Source organism: Trematomus bernacchii, unplaced genomic scaffold (genome assembly GCF_902827165.1).
Source record: "Trematomus bernacchii unplaced genomic scaffold, fTreBer1.1, whole genome shotgun sequence".
Taxonomy (NCBI): domain Eukaryota; kingdom Metazoa; phylum Chordata; class Actinopteri; order Perciformes; family Nototheniidae; genus Trematomus; species Trematomus bernacchii.
The window spans coordinates 17530876-17551400 of record NW_022987720.1 but is presented as its reverse complement, the minus strand read 5'-3'; the positions used below and the strand labels follow the sequence as shown (position 1 = coordinate 17551400).

The 20525-nt window shown below is 41.0% G+C and overlaps 1 protein-coding gene across 2 annotated transcripts; it reads left to right on the top strand.

Moving 5' to 3' along the window:
- The first annotated feature begins 431 nt into the window (after positions 1–431).
- prkacaa (protein kinase, cAMP-dependent, catalytic, alpha, genome duplicate a) lies at positions 432–20091 on the top strand. Of its 2 annotated transcripts, none has more exons than XM_034143962.1 (10): positions 432–1224; positions 10491–10552; positions 11002–11130; positions 11811–11909; positions 12013–12095; positions 12853–12979; positions 13066–13161; positions 13899–14021; positions 15186–15350; positions 17107–20091. In XM_034143962.1, the coding sequence occupies exons 1-10, from the start codon at positions 1179–1181 to the stop codon at positions 17230–17232; spliced, it is 1056 nt and encodes a 351-aa protein (XP_033999853.1). In that variant the 5' UTR covers positions 432–1178; the 3' UTR covers positions 17233–20091. The 2 variants fall into 2 exon arrangements, with proteins under 2 accessions (XP_033999853.1, XP_033999852.1); XM_034143961.1 differs by lacking the exon at positions 432–1224 and adding an exon at positions 2991–3289.
- Positions 20092–20525: the final 434 nt, after the last annotated feature.

Below are 20525 nucleotides of genomic sequence, written 5' to 3'. Positions count from 1 at the left end.
AAACAAATATCACTGTGTGCATCCTCTTATGTTTTCCCATTTGACTAAAAATAGCCTGTGTTAACGTCACACCCAATCACAGATCGCTCGGGTAAAAGGGGTGGCTAAGCTACAGAACAGACTTTGTTAAATACTGCTGTGCAAGTAGGATTATGATTGCAAGATGCTAAAGCGGATGATTTGTGCCCTGCAAGAAACTCGGTCTTATAAATACAAACAGCTGATCATTTAAAGCAAAACGGAAAAAAACAGTCATAGTTATGGGCGTATTGGCTGCAAGCAAGTCCGGGAGGCGGGACAAAATAATTTGATAGACGAATCGCATCAATGCAATGATTGGATGTATTGACGCTCCTCCAACCAGCATCTGAATTGCGACGTCTCTCATGTAAGTGTATGTGCAATGAGCCAATCAGAGCCAGTGGTAGGCGGGACCCAGTGGATGGATGACTGGAGTTTCCCTTGCGGTCTGAAGATTAATGGAAGGGGTCTGTTGATCTTAGGAATCGACTATCAGATGGTCGGTCCATGGAAACCATTGCACTTGATGCCTGGTTTAGAAACGAATGGAGATAAATACAATTGAAATATCCAACAGCGGAAAAAACGACTAACCTGGACACCACTTTTGTTATTCACGTCTCAACTGAAAAGGCCTGCCTTCACAGAGATAGCACCTGGTTAGTTCAGGCCAGGATACGACTGCGAGTGACACTAAAAGCTAACGCTAGCTTGCTCGTACGATAGACGGAAAACGACTTTTACGATCTGTCTAACGGCACGGACTCGATTCTGGATAAACCAAGCTATCACTGGAAATAAAGGACAGTCGAGTGACATCTTGATTTGCCACTGCTCGCTTGGAAATTGACGAGCCAACACTCCGAGGCTAACATCCACTGGTTGCTAGAGTTAGCTTGTGTGCTAGCCTAGCCAGCCTACAGCGTCAGTGTTAGCTTCAGACTTGGATATACTCGCTCGGGTTGAGTTTCCGAACTCCCTAAGGAGGGGTATTGGAAGACATTTATTTACACACAGTCCAATAATGATTGCTGTTAGCTAGTAGCTAGCTGTCAGCGTCATTGAGCCCAGCGACAGCGTTAGCGGTGTAGCAACACTCAACGACTTGCAGAGGAGCACTCAGCCCGAACCCAGGGAGCCCACCATCAGCCTTCATCATGGGCAACACGCCCACCGCAAAGAAGGGCAATGAGATGGAGAGTGGTGAGTACCCTTTACCCGTAGCTGCAGAAGCTAGCTAGATCATGCTGCCTGGTTCGTTTGCCTGTATTGTTATTTCCTGTTTCCCATAATGGGACTGAAATACAACTTATCACCTGTACAATACATCAAGGCCCAAAGATCCTCCACACTGACACCACATTATTTTGATTTCGACCCCCTGTTCTAATAATGACAATATGCTAAGCGTTCCTGGGTTGTCAACTTCAGATGGAACATCATAAAAGATACCCGAGGCCATTGACTTCCACATATAAACTTCAAACAAGCTGTGACACCATGATCATTTCAACTGAACAGCATAGGATGTTATCCATTCTCTCCACTGATTCTGTGGGAAAGCTCGTGATTCAAAGCCCCAGGTTATATTCAGAGGAACCGATGGGGATGACAACAACTGGCCTTATACAACAGTCATAGGTTTCTGTGTGGTTCACGTGTTTCAGATGTTTTTATTTCCTCCTATCAAAAGGTTATGAAAGCCTGCAATAACATTGTTTGGAGTTTTCCTGTGCAGTTTTGATAATCCATTCAGGGCAGAATAATACTTTGTGCATACATAAATTAAATGTTAAGAAATGCAGATATTAAAGCAAGAGTTAGAATACAAATATTTGACATGTGTGTGTAAATGATGGGATCTTGTTAATATAAAGTGGACCTGAGCATTGATTCCCGCAGGTTACTTTAACAATGAGTAGAGGGGAGTTGGTTGTTTTCAGAGAAGGAAAAAGCCACCAGGATGGGGTCATATGATGCATGAGGGTGATCCTCTCCAGGCTGAAACTTAGGAGTTCAGGAGTCTCTTGAATATCATGTGATAAGCAGCATTTAGAACAAGGACTTGTATGTTTCACTTTTTGTGTTTGTGCGTGCATGTTTGGAGAGGACAAGATTCTACGCCAATTGTGTGGACCATTGCCCCTTTTTATAACTTTTTATTTTGTTGATGACCTTCATTAGATCTATTTATATAAGTTAACATAAATAGATACTCTTATCTACTACAATATGATCCTCAGGTTCCTTACTGATTGAGGGAAATTGTAATCCTAATTCTTTAACACACTTATTAACTAATAAAAGTGCTTTTAAATAGTGTTTCCAATTAAGGGTCACAGACCTTGGATAAGACTTGGGAGGACACCGTTTTATCCATGACACCATAAATAACGCTCAAGTGTGCAAAGTCTGAACAGGTATCTGCAAAATGAGTGTCAGCCCCTTGTTGCTGGTAGAGAGTACGTGTGAAGAATGGCCTCCAGTCCTTCTGTAATGTTAACCCACCAATAGAAAACCCCCTAACAAGGACTTTCCAGAGCACAGAGATTTGTTTTTTAATAGAAATGTGAATTAGGGGATTACTTGGGTAGGGAAATGTGTTTACATGTCATGCTTCACATCCTTATCAACCCGATCGCAGAGGATCCACCCTGATCCCCAGAGACAGGTGGAGACCAGGGGTACAGAGCCCACACACAGGAGTGTAATTTTCCACAGAGCAGCATGAAATTAAGGAGAACATGGTAGCTTGTTTTGGTTTCTATTGAAAGAGAGTGTTGATAGCTTGCGCTGGTGTGCAGGGTCTCTTTCCCCTGAAGTTCCCAGGCTGCAGAGTACGAGCACAGAGCCGCTGCAGAAGTAAAGCTGATATCTGGCCCGTAGGAGGAAGCAGGGCGGACAGACACTCAGTGAACTGCAACAGGAAGTGAAGGAGCAAGGAAGGTCCAGCCCAGGCTTTTCACAGTTGGTCATCGCCTCTCTATAAACTAAACACAGCTAACCAGGATAGCTTGATGTTTTGACCCTTAAGAGGCTGTTGGTGATACATATTCTGGATTTCCAGCTTGTGAGAACCTCCGGACATACTGCAGTTTTGAGACTCTTTTTTGGCTATCAGCTGGTTTCCTCCTGTCTTGTAGGATGTCTGTTATTCACAGGCTGGCAGGAAGGCTTTTTCACCGAGCCGGGCCCGGCCTAGGAGACACGGGCAGTGGAGAAGGCAGACATTACCAACCACAGGAGGAGCAAGAGGCTTGCTGCTGGCGTGAGTTTTCATTGTGGACACGGACAGGAGTATGGGTTAGCAATGGAGCTGTAGTCCAAGCTTTGTCCTGCTTCCTTAGCCAGTCACAGGCTGAGCTTTCTCGTATGGTTTACAAAAAAATATCAAACTGTGTTTTTCTTATGAATGTAAGGAAATGCATATCTTGACCTGGTGAGTTGAGTGTCTGTTGGCATTGGTGGAGAGATCTTTAATACAAATAGACACACAGAGCAGCCTGTTGTTTGTCTCTGTTGCCTACAGTTTCTTCAGTTGCAGTTCATAGGAAAGCATTTTTCAGTTATTGTGGATTTGGGGGTTACGTTACACAGCATAACATTGTTAGCCTAAATCTGTTAGACAGTGTAATAACGAACCTTATCTAACCCGTATGTACTTAATGTTTTGTCTAAGCTCTGGTTTTATTGTCCTTCTCACTTGTAGGGCTATTGGCTGGCAGTATAAGTGTTTGAAAGCCTGGAAATCTGTTACTGAATTTCACTTTTGAATAATTTAAGCACTATACTATTGTTATGACCCATCCCATTCTGGTGCCATGTTATGACATAAAGGATTGTTGTATTGAATCTTTTGTGTTTTGAAATGAACCTCATATAATGAGGTGGCACCCTGTCAAAGTGCAACTCCCTCTATCTATAAATAACTCTGTGCTCCATGTCCTGCCCCTGCTCTGCACGCAGCTGGTTTGTGTAACAGGGGCCGGTTTGTGTTTGGATCGCTCATCACTTCCTCCAGTTAAAGTGGCTTTGTTAAAAGCCCGCACTGACCTTTCTTTTGCAATGCCAATCGGCCACCTCCGATAAGCTTACCGCACTGAGTTGGCAAGTTTACATGCTTCCAGGAAACAATCCCGAGAGGCAAAATGGAGTTCAGTAAAACAGGAAAAGTAGTTTCCTTTTTGGATTTTCACAGCAACAACAGCAGTATTAGTAATCCTTGTGTCTGGTAATATGTTAAAGCTGCCGTCACATTTAAAGGCACTGATAGTCACTTGTTCTGTGCAACAAATAAAGCTATAGCATACTAATGGCATGCAAAAGAAAGGAGGTCTCCCACAAGATTACCCTCATGCTGAAACAACTTATTATAAAAGTAGACACAAAGTGTAAAATGTTTTTAAGTGGCTAGGTAGTATTTTATAGCTGGTTGGCATTTAGCCTCCCACAAATTGAAACTTATTGACAGGAAGTTGATAAGTAGCTGACTATATTTGTAAACTAAAAGGAAATGTAATGACAGGCTGTCTATATCTGCTCAAGTCTTTTGGCACACTCATGCAGCTTTACATTTTTGTGTCAAGTATCTTGTATATATTAAATACACATTTATCTACACAGAGACCCCTTAATTTTCCAACCAAGGCATCATAGTTGTACTGCATATGCTGCATCTCAATTCTCAACAAGTACACCACTTATGAGCAACAAGGTGATGTGCAACAACATTAACCTTTCTGTTGGTCGCTTGTTAGCAGACCCTGCACGCGATGGCAGAGCGAACAGGTACTGTAGGGCCCATAGTGATAGCCCTATAGTTTAAATCTACTACCCACAAATAAACATATGGACATGGGTTACTATTTAAAAAAAAAATAGTAAGTGTATTTAGGAACCTATCCATGTGATTTTAAGTGGGGGTGGACCTCAAATCCTCTAGGGGGGTCCGGGGGCATGCTCCCCCGGTAAGATTTATTTTTTAATTTTGGAGTTAAATGCATCAATCTGGTGCATTTTGAGGGGAAAATAAAGAGACTAGATCTATGGGAACACCTATATGAAACAGAACTGTATACATTTCAATAATCATAAAATCATGGCCATAACCAATAACATACAATTTCCAATATGAAAAAACACTGAAACTTGTTTATTTATTTATTTTTGGTTAATTTATAGTTGTGAGTGTGTCTGTGCTCCTGAATCAGCCTCTCCTGTCTCCCTCCTCTCCTCCCTGCTCCTCTTTGAGGCAGCAGCAAAGACTAGTTTTAGCTCTCAACAAGTTTTAAAAGTGTATCTTACTTTTTTTCACCTAGTTATTTTTTATTTTTGTATTCATGCATTAGGAAATATTTGTTTACATAAATGGTGACCAAACTGTTTGAGACCCACTGAGAACTTAGACTAAGTTAACTATCTAAACACTCAGAGAGTCCTTAACCTCACCTGAGCTGTAGTTATCCCAAGCTTTATGATCTGTATGACAGTGGCCATGTCGGCAGGCCACATCATGTAGACAGCCAGTCACCCTGTGTGAGGCAGACCCACATTTGCGCAGCGTTGCGTTCACAATACATTAAAACAAAATCAAAAAATTCTCAGGCCAGCAGGACCCCCCGGTCCTCCCGATGGCCAGTCCGGGTCTGGGTAACCCTGTAATCGCTTAGTGAGCTTATCGTAGATATATTTATGAGACAGATGGATGCATGCATCTAACTTGTTCTTCACATGCATGTGACTACAGGAGAATGGAACATAAAAGTGTGATGTGATCAGTGTTTCCGCCAGGGAGGCGTCTTGCCGTCATTTGACAAAAAAAACATCCTCTGTTGGAGGGGCAAAGGAGCCTGGTGGGATTATTTTCGGAGTATTGAAGATCGTTTCCCCGACATCGGCCTCTTTTCAGTTTTTCGTATCTTGGACCCACGCTGCCTGCCACAGGACAACACGGAACGTGCGCGATTTGGATGCGATGAGTGGTGGAGCACACGCGTGAACTGCGAGCGCCGGAGCCTCGCAGCGGCGAAACTGAGGCTCCGTGGTAAACTGTGGTAAAAAGAGTCGGCTCTTCTTCTTAGTGAACCGAGACAAATGATCCAGCTCACTAAAAAGAGCCGTAATTCCCATCAGTAACGTAAAGAGATATTATCTATAAGGGTAGGCTCAATTCAAAATTCAAGTAACGTGACGCAACGTGACGTCACCCCCCCACCCCGCTCTCGGGGTGGACGCCCTCTCAGCCCTGGTTTGGCGGAAACACTGGATGTGATAATTAATTTTGTTTCTTTGCTCCTGGATTGCTCAGTCATTTTACTAGCCAATTCATTCATTTCAGTAGAATGTCAAGTACTTTCCCATTGGTGATAATTCTAGTAACTGCTTTCTCACCAGTCAAATATCTACTGTCAGTATTGAGCCGATAAAAACAATTGTTTCTCACTTTCACACACATGACACACACAAAACACCATTCTAGTTTACATGCATCTCTGTTTGCCCTCGGACTGAGTTATTATGCCCCACATGGGGATGTATGCTCTCCGAACAAGGCCCGGTGTAGTCTGGGACCCGATTGGGCGCACTTCACAGTTAAATGTCGGTCAGCTCGCCCTAATATAACCCCTCTGTTCCTGCGTCAGAGTGGGCCAGTGGGGCCCCGGGGACAGATGTAGCATTGATTTTTGTAGGATCGATGGAGCACTGGAACTACATAGACTCTCTGGTGCATTTAGGCAGGGAAAAAAAGTTTAACTGTGGTGGGACCGTTCTTCATTTGCTTGCGTCTCCTTTTTTATGTTTTTGAAAACATCCAGATCAACTCCTAAAGTTTTCCATCTGTGACATCCAATTGGTTCTGTTAATTAGGATACGTTTCTAGAATATTGATGATCTAGTTCATCTCATGGTCTTCACTTAGGCCTAGTTTTCCATAGGACTTCCTCTCTGGGTCGGATAAATATGCCAGCTGGTGTTTTACGCCCCTCCCTTTGGTGATTATGCCCCCGTTTTAATCAATATATAGCCTCTGTGTGTATGGTTGTGTCTGATATGGGAGGGAACGGCAGGGAGTACTTTGTGTACAGAATAAATATTGATACAAAGCAAAGCAAGGGTCCAATTGATCTGTGTGAGTGTAGGGGGAGGCAGTGCTGGTCTCCATGCTATGTTTGTGGATACTTTCTGAACTTTGGTGAAGTGACAGTCGCAGGAAAGACTGAAGACTCCCCACTGGCTGGGACACTTGGTTTCTGTGGATGAGGGGGGGTGCTGCTGATCTGACCACAGTGCTCTCAGAGGGGAAGGAAGGGTCATGAATCAGTGACTCTGAGGAGGAGGCCAAGGAAGAAGAACAGGGGAGAATTTGCTGGGCTAATGTGTGACAGGAAGAGCTCCAGAAGGCATGCAGGAAAGAGGGAGTCATCCTCGCGCTCAAGTGAATCAGGGTCACGCTCGGCAGATGCTGCTGCTGCTGCAGCACCAGAGGTACCCATAGTCATCCCAGATGGTAAGGAATTTGGGGTTACATGAAAGTTGAGGAGTCGATCAATTAACATAGTAGTTATACAAGCCTAGCTTCATAAAAGACAGAGATTTGATCAAGATAGGATTCCTCAAAGGCAGCCTTTCATGCGGCCATTAGGCTTCCAGCTACCTGAGCAGCAGCATTCACGTCTTTCCTCTGCAGCCGCTCCAACTTCTGACAGTAATCGCTTCATTTGTGGCTCTTGCTGCTCGGAAGTGGGAGTTGAGCAACTTTCACGGGAAATGTTTTCTCCCCTGTTGACCAGCCAGCCTCCAGCGCTCTCTGTGGGAGCAACAGTGCTCTCGACATGTTTATGCGAACTTTGGTCTCTGCCGTTCTCGCTGGCTTTCTCCCATCCTATTGTTAGAGCTGCTGGTCTTTGGAGAATTTGCAGGAAATCACATTAAGTGGATGAGGATTAAGCCTTTGTGTAGCTTTTCAAGTGTATGTGTGTATCGGATAAACACATTTTCATGAGAAATTTCTAGTTACTATTTATATGTTTCATAATATTTATCTCAGTTTATCCAATTTAAACATATCTAAAAGCCCTTTAGTTTAACGTTGGTGATAACATGCTCTTTCACTATTGACAGGCTGTGGCTTTATTTAGGCTTTGACCTTGGCTTTTTGTTTTGCATCGATTATCTTGGCAGATGGACTTTTAAATTATCCAGAATAGCTTAACGTGGTTTGTTTTTAGCTGTTTATATATAGATTAGTTTAATAACATTAATATTGATGGATACATCCACTATATCTACTTTGAAATCATTTATATTTATGAACTCTAACATTCAACATGTTTTCATATCATTTGAAGCATGTGCTCTTGCTTTAAACTTACTGTAATAATTAAATTACAAATATTGTCCATTCGTTAAAAGTAGATTGTGTGTCCCAGGCCAACGGTAGAAGCTGTCCTAATTCATCTGCTATGGCAGCTTGTGTCCTCAACTAGTAAGGAGGAATGAGGAAGGACTGGTTATCTGCATGTTCCCACAGAGCACTGTGATTAGCCTCATAAAGATAAGGTCAAGAAAAATGAATGGCTGCATATGATAGTGTGTGTGCCAAGCTGTCAAACTCAGTCCACTGGCCTATGTCTGTTAGTCTTCAGTGGCATGTATGCACTGTGTTGCCATGTCATAAACTGTGTTCAGAGTTCTCATGTGTAGGTGTATTCTGAAGGCATTGTAGCATCAACTGCTCTCTTAGCATAAACATATGTATTTGTCCACTACATTACACCCCTGGCTGAAGTCCTATTGTCCTATTGTCCTCTTCTGAAGAAAAATCATAATTGTACTAATTGAAATCAACTTGGATTATCTCAGAAGGAGGTTGTGCAGATCCTGCTGTTCTGTGTTGTGGGGCAGTGGCTTCCTCCAGCTTATGTCCAAGGTTCTTTTTGGAAAACTGCTCAGTTGTGTCAAGCTGTATTGGCACCTCAAATGAAAAGCAATATTAAAGTAACGTCCCAAACTCTTGCTTGTTTTAAGCCCCGGCCACACAAGGATGATAACGGTCGTATCTGCTACAGTTCACTATCAGATAGACGGTTCGGCCACACGAGGCCGACATGGAAACGCAGAAAACGATAACGATAACGGGTCCCAAGGTGGGTAGATCTGCAAACGAAACGCTCTGGGGGGACAAACGGCTCTGTGTCTACGCCCTATACGATCATTTCCTGATAACGTTGAAGCAATAGCCCCGCCTCTCCCCACCTCTCCTGCTCAGAGATCAGCTGCTGGGCTGTCAGAAGAGGGGGAGGAAAAGAGAGGCTCCGTTTTGTATTCTTATATTATTATATAGAGTCGTTATTCATTTGTTTTAAAGCTCAATAAATAACAAAGAAGACCTTTGACCGGCACTTTTCAAATTTTGTCCGGAAGATTTAAACTTTAACGGACATGTTGACCGGCGAAAAAAAATCGAACTGAAACTCTGCTGCACGGTCCCCTAGTCCCTTGGAAGAGGTGGAGAGGTGGGTGTTTTTCATCTGCTGGTGGACTACCGAAGAAATTTACAGCAGGAGCAAACGCTTGCCTCGGGGAGGGAGAAAAAGAGCCAGAGCGTCCACAGCGTAGAATAAACAGCATGGCAACCATGCGCCGGAAGTCTTCTTCGCTGCTTTTGTGGCAGGACTACAGCACCACTTACAGGCCTGGCATATGTACTACAGCGTCTCCAGCGCTTTCGAGCGGTCTCGTGTGAACGGACACGTTTCTGGTGCCTGTTGCGTGTAGACGGAAGACTTTTCTGATAACGATTGCGATCCGTCTGCGTTATCGTCCTCGTGTGGCTCCAGCCTTAGTCTTTCCTGTGTAGCCCATTGCACCTTCCTCCTGTCTCCAACATGCCTCCTGGATAACATTAGCTGAGATATCACGCGCCACTTTCTTTTTGCCGCCCTCCCGTGAAGCTGAGACTCCAGAAGCAACTGTTGTTGTACGCCTTGTGTCTCGACTCCCTGTAGCTTCTTCAGAGTCGTAATAGTCCTCTAGTAGATAGATAATAGACCTGTTTTGCTGACTGTTTTTGGAGTATACTTTGCATCATTAATATTTAAAGCGGTGTCATTATTTATCCCTCAGAGTTCAGCAAGGTCATTAATTTAATATAAATGGATTGGCAGTGCATTAGAAATGTGATACACCCCTCCACTGATTGGTACTGCAGGGGACAACATGATTTTGTTTGGAACTTCCTGTGTCCTCATACATTGTGGGTTTAGCAAGTAGATTGATTCACCACCAGATTGAGCTTGCACATACAGGTGTGTTTAACGTGCTCAGTTCACCTGTCGGAACATCTCCCTAAGGCCTCACACTTTTATTGTAAAAACAACAACATTGTGGTCTTTGGGATTATGTCTGGTGACCTATTGTAGACACATACACTCTCTATAATGAATATGCACATGTGTATTTAATTACAGTGAAGGAGTTTCTTGCCAAAGCCAAAGAAGATTTCCTGAAGAAATGGGAGAACCCAGCACAGGTGAGAGTGAAAGAGAATTACTTCCCTTTAGATGATGTAAATCTTGTTATTTTGCAGTGATATTGTACTTTTGCTATTTACGTTTGTGTGTTGTGATTATGCATCTTATGATACAACTTTAATCAACTTTTCGCATACTAGTTCACTCTCAGACTCATGAAAATAGTCCCGCTCATGAACAGAATGAGTCCTATTTATTTCGGAGGGGCAGTGCACCCTCTGCTGGGCTAATGTGAAATACATATATTTATGTTTTTAGTATGATATATCAACTCTAATGTAGAATCCAAGTAAAATGAAAACATTTCTAAATAACTTTAAAACATTTTACTGACATGATGTTTATTTGACAGAAGGTATCATTAAACTGAAGTCAGGCTTTCCACAGTATGTCGCTGTAATGTTGTTGTTCACCCTTTCCTCTTCTTGCCATCTCTCCCACCCCTCAGCAAACTGCGGCATTGGACCAATTTGAGCGTTTGAAGACCTTAGGCACCGGGTCGTTTGGTCGAGTCATGCTGGTGAAACACAAAGAGTCGGGCCAGCATTTTGCCATGAAGATACTTGACAAACAGAAGGTAAATAACTTTTAGGCATAGAGAAACTTCCTGGTAAATAAATGTAAATGCTTCACATGCTCCAGCTTGTATTTCTGATATGAGGGTAATGTCTCTATGTAGATATTGTATAGGTAAGTGTACCAAGACTTGGATATACATTTAGAAGACACTTACTGAGCACAGAGCCAATGATAATCTATAAGCACCGACAGCCTGGAGACTTTGTAGTCGGAAGTGTATCGAAGAAACCTAACTGAAAGACATCACCAGGGTTATTGTCTCAGTTATTTTTAATGTGCGACGCCACGTTGGCTAGCAGCTTCATGACTGTGACAATATCAAATATTTTTTTGTAGCTCTGCTCTACAAGTGTTTCTTTGATCTCGAGGCATAAAGATCACTTTGTTGTCAAAGTTAAAATGTCCTGAAGTGCCGTGAACGTTCTCTCCAGTGTGTTTTCCATGAAAGACTTCCTGGCTTGTTGATATAAGCGGTCATGTCTGACGTGGATCAAATCTGGTGTTGGAGAGATTAATTGTTTTATGCTAGTTTGGTCATTTTAGCACACACAAATAACATAAAGCACTATTTCACAAGAAGTTATCATCTTTTTTTGTTTGTATAATGGTGTGGAATGAGACCTTTTCCACCCTATTTATTTATTTATTTTAAATGAGCCTCCATCCTGTTCCCTGTAGGTAGTGAAGCTGAAGCAGATAGAACACACACTGAACGAGAAACGCATCCTGCAAGCCGTCAGCTTCCCCTTTCTGGTGCGACTGGAGCACTCTTTTAAGGTATGCATTAAACAGTTTATCTGGTTATCTACTATGAATGAGCACATTATATTTGCATGTACGTTTTGCATTTGGAGCTAAAACTGTTCTGATCTTTCTACAGGACAACAGTAATCTCTATATGATAATGGAGTATGTACCCGGCGGGGAAATGTTCTCGCACTTAAGGAGAATCGGTAGATTCAGGTGAGTTGATTTTTGTCAGCATTTGTCAACTATTTGAGGATAGTTTTTGTTAATGACTACTGCTATAGTCTTCTAGTCCTGCAAAAATGTTTCCATGTTTCTTTCTCAGAAAAATTACATTCTGTCGTTGTTAACTTATCAAGTTAGTCTTATCCTCCTAAGGCGCATGCATCACAGGAAACATATTTTAACATGTTAATTAAAATAAAGAGGGATTTTGATGACATTGTTATTTATTAATCTACACTTAGGTCATTTCTTTCCCACTAAACATAATTGCACGTTGATGCAGTCACATTAGGTGTTTAATGATGTCAGTGCCATCTTGTCTTACGCAAAACGCTGACAAACATGTGCTCAGTTTTTGTTAACAAAATAATAACTGTTTTTAGAATAGAATGGAAGCATTTATTGTACAACGAGAAGAGTAAAGCTACTCCTTTGAAGGTGCCATCAAAACATTCAGAAAAGACAACATACACACAGAGATAGGCAGCATTCATACATACATAAAATATTAACAAAGTAAAGCGCAGTAAAGAATTCAATTAGTATAGCATAATAAATGTGTGTGTGTATAATATTGCAGATGTATGGGTTATTGCAGAGGGGTGGGAATAGTGCAAGAGTTCAGTGCCATGATTGCTCTGGGGAAGAAACTGTCTTTGAGTCTGTTTTTCTTTGCTTTTAGGCTACTGAAATATTTAATCATATCACTGGTTCGCTGTAAATATCGCACCCCTGATGTGTTTTGCAGTGAACCGCACGCGCGCTTCTACGCAGCCCAGATTGTACTGACCTTCGAATACCTTCACTCGCTGGATCTCATCTACCGAGACCTTAAACCTGAGAACCTGCTCATTGACCAGCAAGGCTACATACAGGCAAGGAGTGCATGTCTGTTTTCTGATCCTCAACAATAGTTACGTTTGATCGGTCTCATGCTCACAGCTGTGCTTTCTGTACCCAGGTAACAGATTTTGGATTCGCAAAACGGGTGAAGGGCCGAACCTGGACGCTTTGCGGGACCCCAGAGTACCTGGCACCGGAGATCATCCTCAGTAAAGTGAGTGCTCGGCTCGGCCACTTTCTCTCCATGTCACAGGGCCAGGGGCGTTCTCCACATATACGTATACGTTAGGAAACCATTTTGTTGTCCCCAGCTTTTTGTCTATGGTTCCTCTTCGTGATGGCTATTGTCAACACTTTAAAGGTCACCTATTATGCAAAATCCACTTTTTCATGTATTTTATACATAAACATGTGTCCCCTCTGTGTAAAGAGATTATGAAAGTTTCAGGAAAAAAGACCCCCTCTCTTTTTGTCCTGATCCATTTATATAAAAACCTGTCTGAAAATAAGCTGATCAAATGTTGGCCACTTTATGATGTCATAACGATTTTTTGGGTTTGTGTAACCATTAGCCAAAAACCAACCAAGGTAACCCCCCCCCCCCCACCCCCCCCCCCACCATATCACCTGAATCTCCTCCTAGAGCACCATTGTGTTCTTTTTAACCAAATATCTGTCAGAGCGGCGTGGGGAGTGGCTCCTTATTTTCATCTAAAGTAACAGACCCAGAATCAGCACTTTTGAAACAGGGCTGAAACAGAGGGGATTATGGGATGCTACAATGCATGATCTGTTTGGTATTTCAAGCCAAACACTTCAGAGACATGTTTTGTATATATCGGAGACCTATAATATATTGACGAAAAACAGTATAATAGGGGACCTTTAATATGTGGGAGTTTATGTTTGAGGACACGTCTGAACACGCTTTATGTCCTGTGTGTTTTCCAGGGTTACAATAAAGCCGTGGACTGGTGGGCTCTGGGAGTGCTGATATATGAGATGGCTGCCGGTTACCCCCCCTTCTTTGCTGACCAGCCTATTCAGATTTACGAGAAGATTGTATCAGGGAAGGTGAGTTGAGAGAAGCCAACCCCAATAATCTAGTTTTTATTGTTTTAAGTACTTTTTTCTACACTCCTTTTCAACAGAGGTGGGGGTTTAAAACCAAAGGTCCATGATTCATTACGTGTGCAAACCATTTTTCAGTGATGGTATTTTCACAGTGCATCAATCTTTACTTATATGAAGAGGGTCGTGGTGATTGTGTTAAACATTTGCAGCTAAATTGTAAAGACATTGTAAGGATACACAACATGAAAGCATGACGTTTCTGATAAATGTTAGTTCATGTTACAAATCACATGGTTGTTTGTCTGTGGGGAAAAACGTATATCAAATGTCCTGATGATCTCACAGCACATGTTCAACAGCAATTTGTCACAGTTTTAGTATTGGGTACACCACATACACCAATGTCCTACAGCAGGGGTGTCCAAACTACAGCCGTTGTCCATTTTGAATTGGCCCTCAGCAAATTCAAAAAGTATAATGGAGTATGGCCCACACATGGAACTTGTGCTTGTCTTATATTGTACTTCTTAAATATATATGAAAACATATATAACACGGTATTCATGTGTTAATAAGCCCACTTTTCAAATAAAATCAGTCAAATAAAGTTGAAAACCTTTCCAAACTAATCTTACTTGAAGTATTTGATTAACAAACTTTAAATATACCTTTCATATTTCCACTTATTAAAAGCAATATGAGGCTTCTGTTTTAATAGATGCTGCAAACACTTTTTGTAACAAAATAAATTAAACCCTATGGAAAGCTGTGATGTAGGCAATTTCCTTTCTTAAAGCATATTCAAGTATCAAGCATAATTGACTTACATTTGATTGATTTTGCTAATGTCTAACCTAACCTAACCTAACCTAACCTGACCTAACCTGACCTAACCTAACCTAACCTAACCTAACCTAACCTAACCTAACCTAACCTAACCTAACCTAACCTAACCTAACCTAACCTAACCTAACCTAACCTAACCTAACCTAACCTAACCTAACCTAACCTAACCTAACCTAACCTAACCTAACCTAAGAATTCCTTCAAATATTGTTATTTATGTGGCCCACAGTGAAAAGTGTTTGGAAACCCCTGTCCTACAGCATGTATTATAAAACGTAGCACACCTTCACACTGTTCTCTTCTCTTCACTGCTTTCAGGTTCGCTTTCCCTCCCACTTCAGCTCAGACCTGAAGGATCTGTTGAGAAATTTGCTGCAGGTGGACCTTACCAAGCGCTTTGGCAACCTCAGGAATGGAGTCAACGATATCAAGGGCCACAAGTGGTTTGCCACCACTGATTGGATCGCCATCTACCAGAGGAAGGTGAGAAGGCCAGCTATTATACAGCAGTACTGTGTACAAATACAGCCCACCTCCCAAAGTAACAAGGAAGGATTGCTTTAAGGGGCATTTGGTCAGAGGTGACCTAAGTCTGTAGCTACTGGACATTTAACACCATCAATTCTTTGCTAGTGGGAAAATGTCTAAAACACCCAAAGCATGTGTACTAGTAGTTTCTTTACTTTAAACTTCCAAATCTATAGGATTACCACAGCATTTCCACAACATACCAGAAGTGGAACCAAGTATTTAACCATTTGACTTTCAAATCAGTAAACACACAGAACCAGATGATTTGGTCCACATAAACGTAGGTTTGTTCATATAAAAAGGGTCCATCGCGGTTGTCGGATGATTTCACAAGGGTCACTAAGTGAATAAAGAACAGGATGAAATGAGCCCTTCTTAGCCTTGGACTCATCAGGAAACTAGCAGAAACACAGAGGGACCCCCTCCAGTGCAGTCAGGCATGTAATCAGAACCGACAGTGGGCAAACAAAGGTTAAAATTGTATACTAGTACAGACTATAAACAAACATACATACATACATTAATTATGAATACATTACTTACACATAACAATACACACTTTGAGAATGTGATTTACTGTAAAACATTTAATTATTTTTGTCTGGGAAGATAACCGCGACTAATTGAGTTGGCTTCAGAAAAGTAAATGACAACACATGATCAAACATGCTGTCCTGCTATTCCTCTCAAGTATTCAATTAAATGCACAATGCACTTTACTCTAATTTAAGATTAGACGAACAAAACCAGTTTAATATTTTTTTGTATTTTTCCTGCATTTGCTACTATTTTTATGAATTCATTTTATGGGATTGACTGAAAGTTTTGATCTCTTCTGTATCCCTGTTTATTTGTTTGGTTGTATATTGTTTACCTGAATATATATATTTTTTTTATCGTTGCTACTTTTGGGTTTTATTGTATGTAAAGCACTTTAGTAACATTATTATTGGAAAGTACTTTACTTAGTTAGAAGTTAGAACTATTCTTATTTGTATTCTTTAAAGTTACTATGTATGACTATACATGAATATGAATCTATTTTTAAATGTCTCAATCTACTGGAACCTATGTCATCCAGTTCTATATAATAATAATAATAATAAACGTTATTTATATAGCACCTTTCATGCAAGGTGCAGCCCAAAGTGCTTTACAGAGTACACAGAAGGTACAAAGCAGCAATAGTTGTTATATCCTCCATAGTCAAGGACAGAAATAACCAAAACGATCTTGCATGGAAGTGTAAACAACCTCAACTGCCCGTCAACGGTATGTCTGTTTTGAATGACGCGATAAAACAAACTGCAAGCCGCGGTGAAACTTGAGCGATTGGAGCGAAGCGAATATTCGCATCGCGTCCGGTGTGAACGCACCATAAGACAAGATAGAAAATATAGATTTGAGAGTAACATAATTTAAAAACAAGTTATAAACAAACTGAAAGAGTTATATCACAGAACCATAAAATAATAAAAACATAAACAGTGATACCACTAAAAGTACCCTAAATGAATAGCCACATTAAAAAGATAGGTCTTTAATTTACTTCTTAAAAATCCAATGGAGTTTGCTGTTCTAAGATCCAATAAAGACACAAAGCAGCCTCCCCAGATGTCTTGTATATAGCACTCTCTGCCATGGCTCTGGTTCACTCCATTTGTCAATTCTGCATCATTCTGATTATTTCATTGTCCTTTTGTTTCAGGTGGAAGCTCCCTTTATTCCTAAGTGCAAAGGCCCCGGTGACACAAGCAACTTTGACGACTACGAGGAAGAGGAAATCAGAGTCTCCTTCACAGAGAAGTGTGCAAAGGAGTTTGCTGAGTTCTAGATTCCATCCATGAGTAGCAGAGAGAGCGAGAGAGAGAGATTTAGAAAGTAAAAGGGGGTCTGAAGGAAAGAAGCGCTAGGGTGGACTGCTAACTTGCTTATTTGTAATGACGACAACAATGTAAAACCCCCCCTTCCCCAATGGAAAGGTAGGCAAAGTGAAGAAAGATCCAACAGAACCAGCAGTGTTGCCTTTTCTGATTGTTTCTCAACTGTTACCTATTGATTTTATTTATCCCTCTTGTGTTTGTGAGGGGCTGGAGGAGAACAGGTATAGGTAGTTGGCTGTCCAGCTGTACGTGTATCTTTCTGACGGTGTAATGACATGTTTTCAGTCTTTGCAGGTTGAGGCATTGATTTTCTTTTAGGTACTGAATCTGCTAGGCTCTTTTTTTTTTTCAAATGGACCCTCTCTACAAGCTTCTCAAAGAGTAATTGTTGTATCTTGTCACCCTGGTTCCCCCCCCCCCCCCCCCCCCCTCCATCCCTCCATCCTGAATCTGTCCAAGCAATACCAAGTCCAACAGATGTGCCTATCATAATGCCAACTGGTTGGAAAACTTTGTCGAAAGCACTGGTGCAGAGCTTTGGCTACGGTGGCATCAGCCCTTGTGCCCGTTTGGTTTAAAGCTTGAAAACTCTCTGCACCTGCCTTTGTCTGCTAAATATGGCATGATTATTGGGTGGATGATGCGCTCACTGCTCGCAGTTGAAGCAGCGGTGACCTCTTTGATCAGAGTGAGAATGATTTATCACAGTAAACTTCATCTAGGTCTTACTCCTTTTGGGGACCTGTGAGAAATGGTAAACATGAGGTTTGCATTTAAGTCTGTCTTTCTCTTAGCTGAATTTATTAGAGCATTTTAAGAATCCTATTGGTGATCATTTGTCCTTCTGTCAATCTCTGTGCTTGTGTGTTATTTAGTGCTCAAGGGTGGGTTAAAAAGCTGTGATTTAGCAGCAACTAACATTGTGGTCACACTCCTGACTATTGTTTATTTAATTCATAGTACATTTATGATGATTTATGATATATATATATATAATATATATGATATATATGTATGATATATATATAATAGAGTACATGAACTATCCATCTTTTTCAACATTGTCTCATAGCTGTGAAACTGAAATTAAGATTTCATAAATAAACAAATATAAATTCTGCCAAATTTGCAAACTGAGAACATTGCAAAGTTTTCTGTATGTAACTACGACGGTGGTGGATTTTAATACGCAAAAAAAGTAGCAAAACGTTTCAACAAAATGTGCATGTTATTTTTGTACAATATCACTTTTAAAGAGATAGCATTATGGTTTTGTGCTGAGGTACACGAGCTCATGGATAACATGCTTATTAAATGGACTCTCAGCAGCTCGATTTTAAAGATGGAACAAGACCAAGTCCAATGTGTCCGAAAGTTCTTCTAGGCTTCTCACCTTGATAATTATGATTTTTCCTTCCTCCCTTTTATCTTGTATATACCCTACATGTAACACCTTCAGATAGATTTGCAGTCCAACCAAACTTTTTGGGACTGATGAGATTGGAGTGTTTTGTTTCCGTTTTCCAGCTTTCTATGTAACAAATTAAACTAAGGAAGCTCTCCTAAAGCTGTCCCCTTTTGCCAAGTTTATTTCTGTGGATGCAAGACAATCGCAGACCAAATCTAATTGCTGGTTTGTTGACTGAACACTTGGTTTTGATGAAGGATGTTTGCTTTCGCCCCTCCTCCCCCTCCATAGGCCCTAGGTGCTAGACTTTGTCCATCTCACTGAAAAGCTTCTGTGAATTGTTAGATGTGCATCAATTTGTCATAAAGTCTTGTAACATGACATTTTTGAGAATGTTTTTCAACTCTAAATGATTTCAGTAGGCTTGAGTTATTATTTTGGCTGTCTCTTAATGTAATTGAGATCAAACACAGGATATCTTTTTTTGAATGTCTTGATGGAGATGGTTCAACACTGTTTGGAAACATGATGTGTATTTTTTATAATACATGTTTCTCCAGTCAGCTTGGTTTTTCTTGCATGTGGTAAAGCAACCCAACGACAAGACATCTCCTGGACCTGGAACGTATTTGAGTATCATTGTTTCCACTGCCGACAGTCTCATCACTGTTTACCCATTTCTCTGAGCGTCACATTGAACAATGCAGTGGATCACCAACCAACTTGTCCAGTCCTTTGCAAATACTGAAGCACATGCCACATCCTTTCAAATCTCCTATTTAATTGATTTGTGCTAATTATTTGAAACTTTTAAGACACTATTTAATGCTTTGAAGAGAGCACATGTAATATCTTTATGTTCTGACAAATGACTAAATCAGAGTTGGTGGGTGGAAGGCAAAGCCATTCGATCCACTTCAGACACTGAGGCCATCACAATGCATACTTTTTGTTTCCCATACAAAACTTCTTGTGGATTGTCTTTAATTATCTTTTATCAGCTGAACACTATCAACTGCTCTGTGCTAATTTTAGGTTTTTTCTCCTGTGTTTGCCTTCTAATTTCATCACGTTTCCACACTCTTCATTCAAACATAACACTTTTTACATCTGAGATGTTTTGCGTTCATATTTTCTAATTGTATTTTCAAAAAAAAGAAGCAAAAAAGCAAAAACAGAACATTAATCTTTTCCTCATGACCTGGGTACAGTGATTGTGTAGTCTATTGTACCTTTTGGGAAACAATACTGTATATCCTTGCCTTCGACAGTCTTAACTATCTTACCCTCTGGAGAACTTGACAGATACCCTTAGAACACAATGAGTATGTTAAAAAAATATACATAAAGTAATATTTTGCAAAATGTATCATTCCAATAAACTTTTACTTGTTAAGACTAATATGTCTGGGTTATATGTAAGCTCTCTCTACACCATACACAATGTCACACTGATTTAGGATTGTCACATTTAAAGTTGTATTTTTTTACATCCATTATGTCAAGGAAGGTACTCGCAGCTTCAGGCTGCTCACCGGATCAGAAGAACATACTTATTGGTAGGTGAGGGGGGGTGGGGGGGAACTGTATTGTCTGTCATGGTCAATGTTTTGGGAGGCTGGCAGCTGCAATTGAATAATGTAGCATTGTGTTCATCCTGTCACATTATGGGATCAATTACCAGCTTTCAGCAACGCTCTCAAAATGTATTCCCACCTTCAGGGTTCTCCTATTCAGGATTGCATCTATCTGCATCAGTTACATGTGAAGGGCCCGAGAGCCTCCAGATGGTTGGAAAGCAATTAAGAGACAGTAAAAGACCCCATAATTTATAAA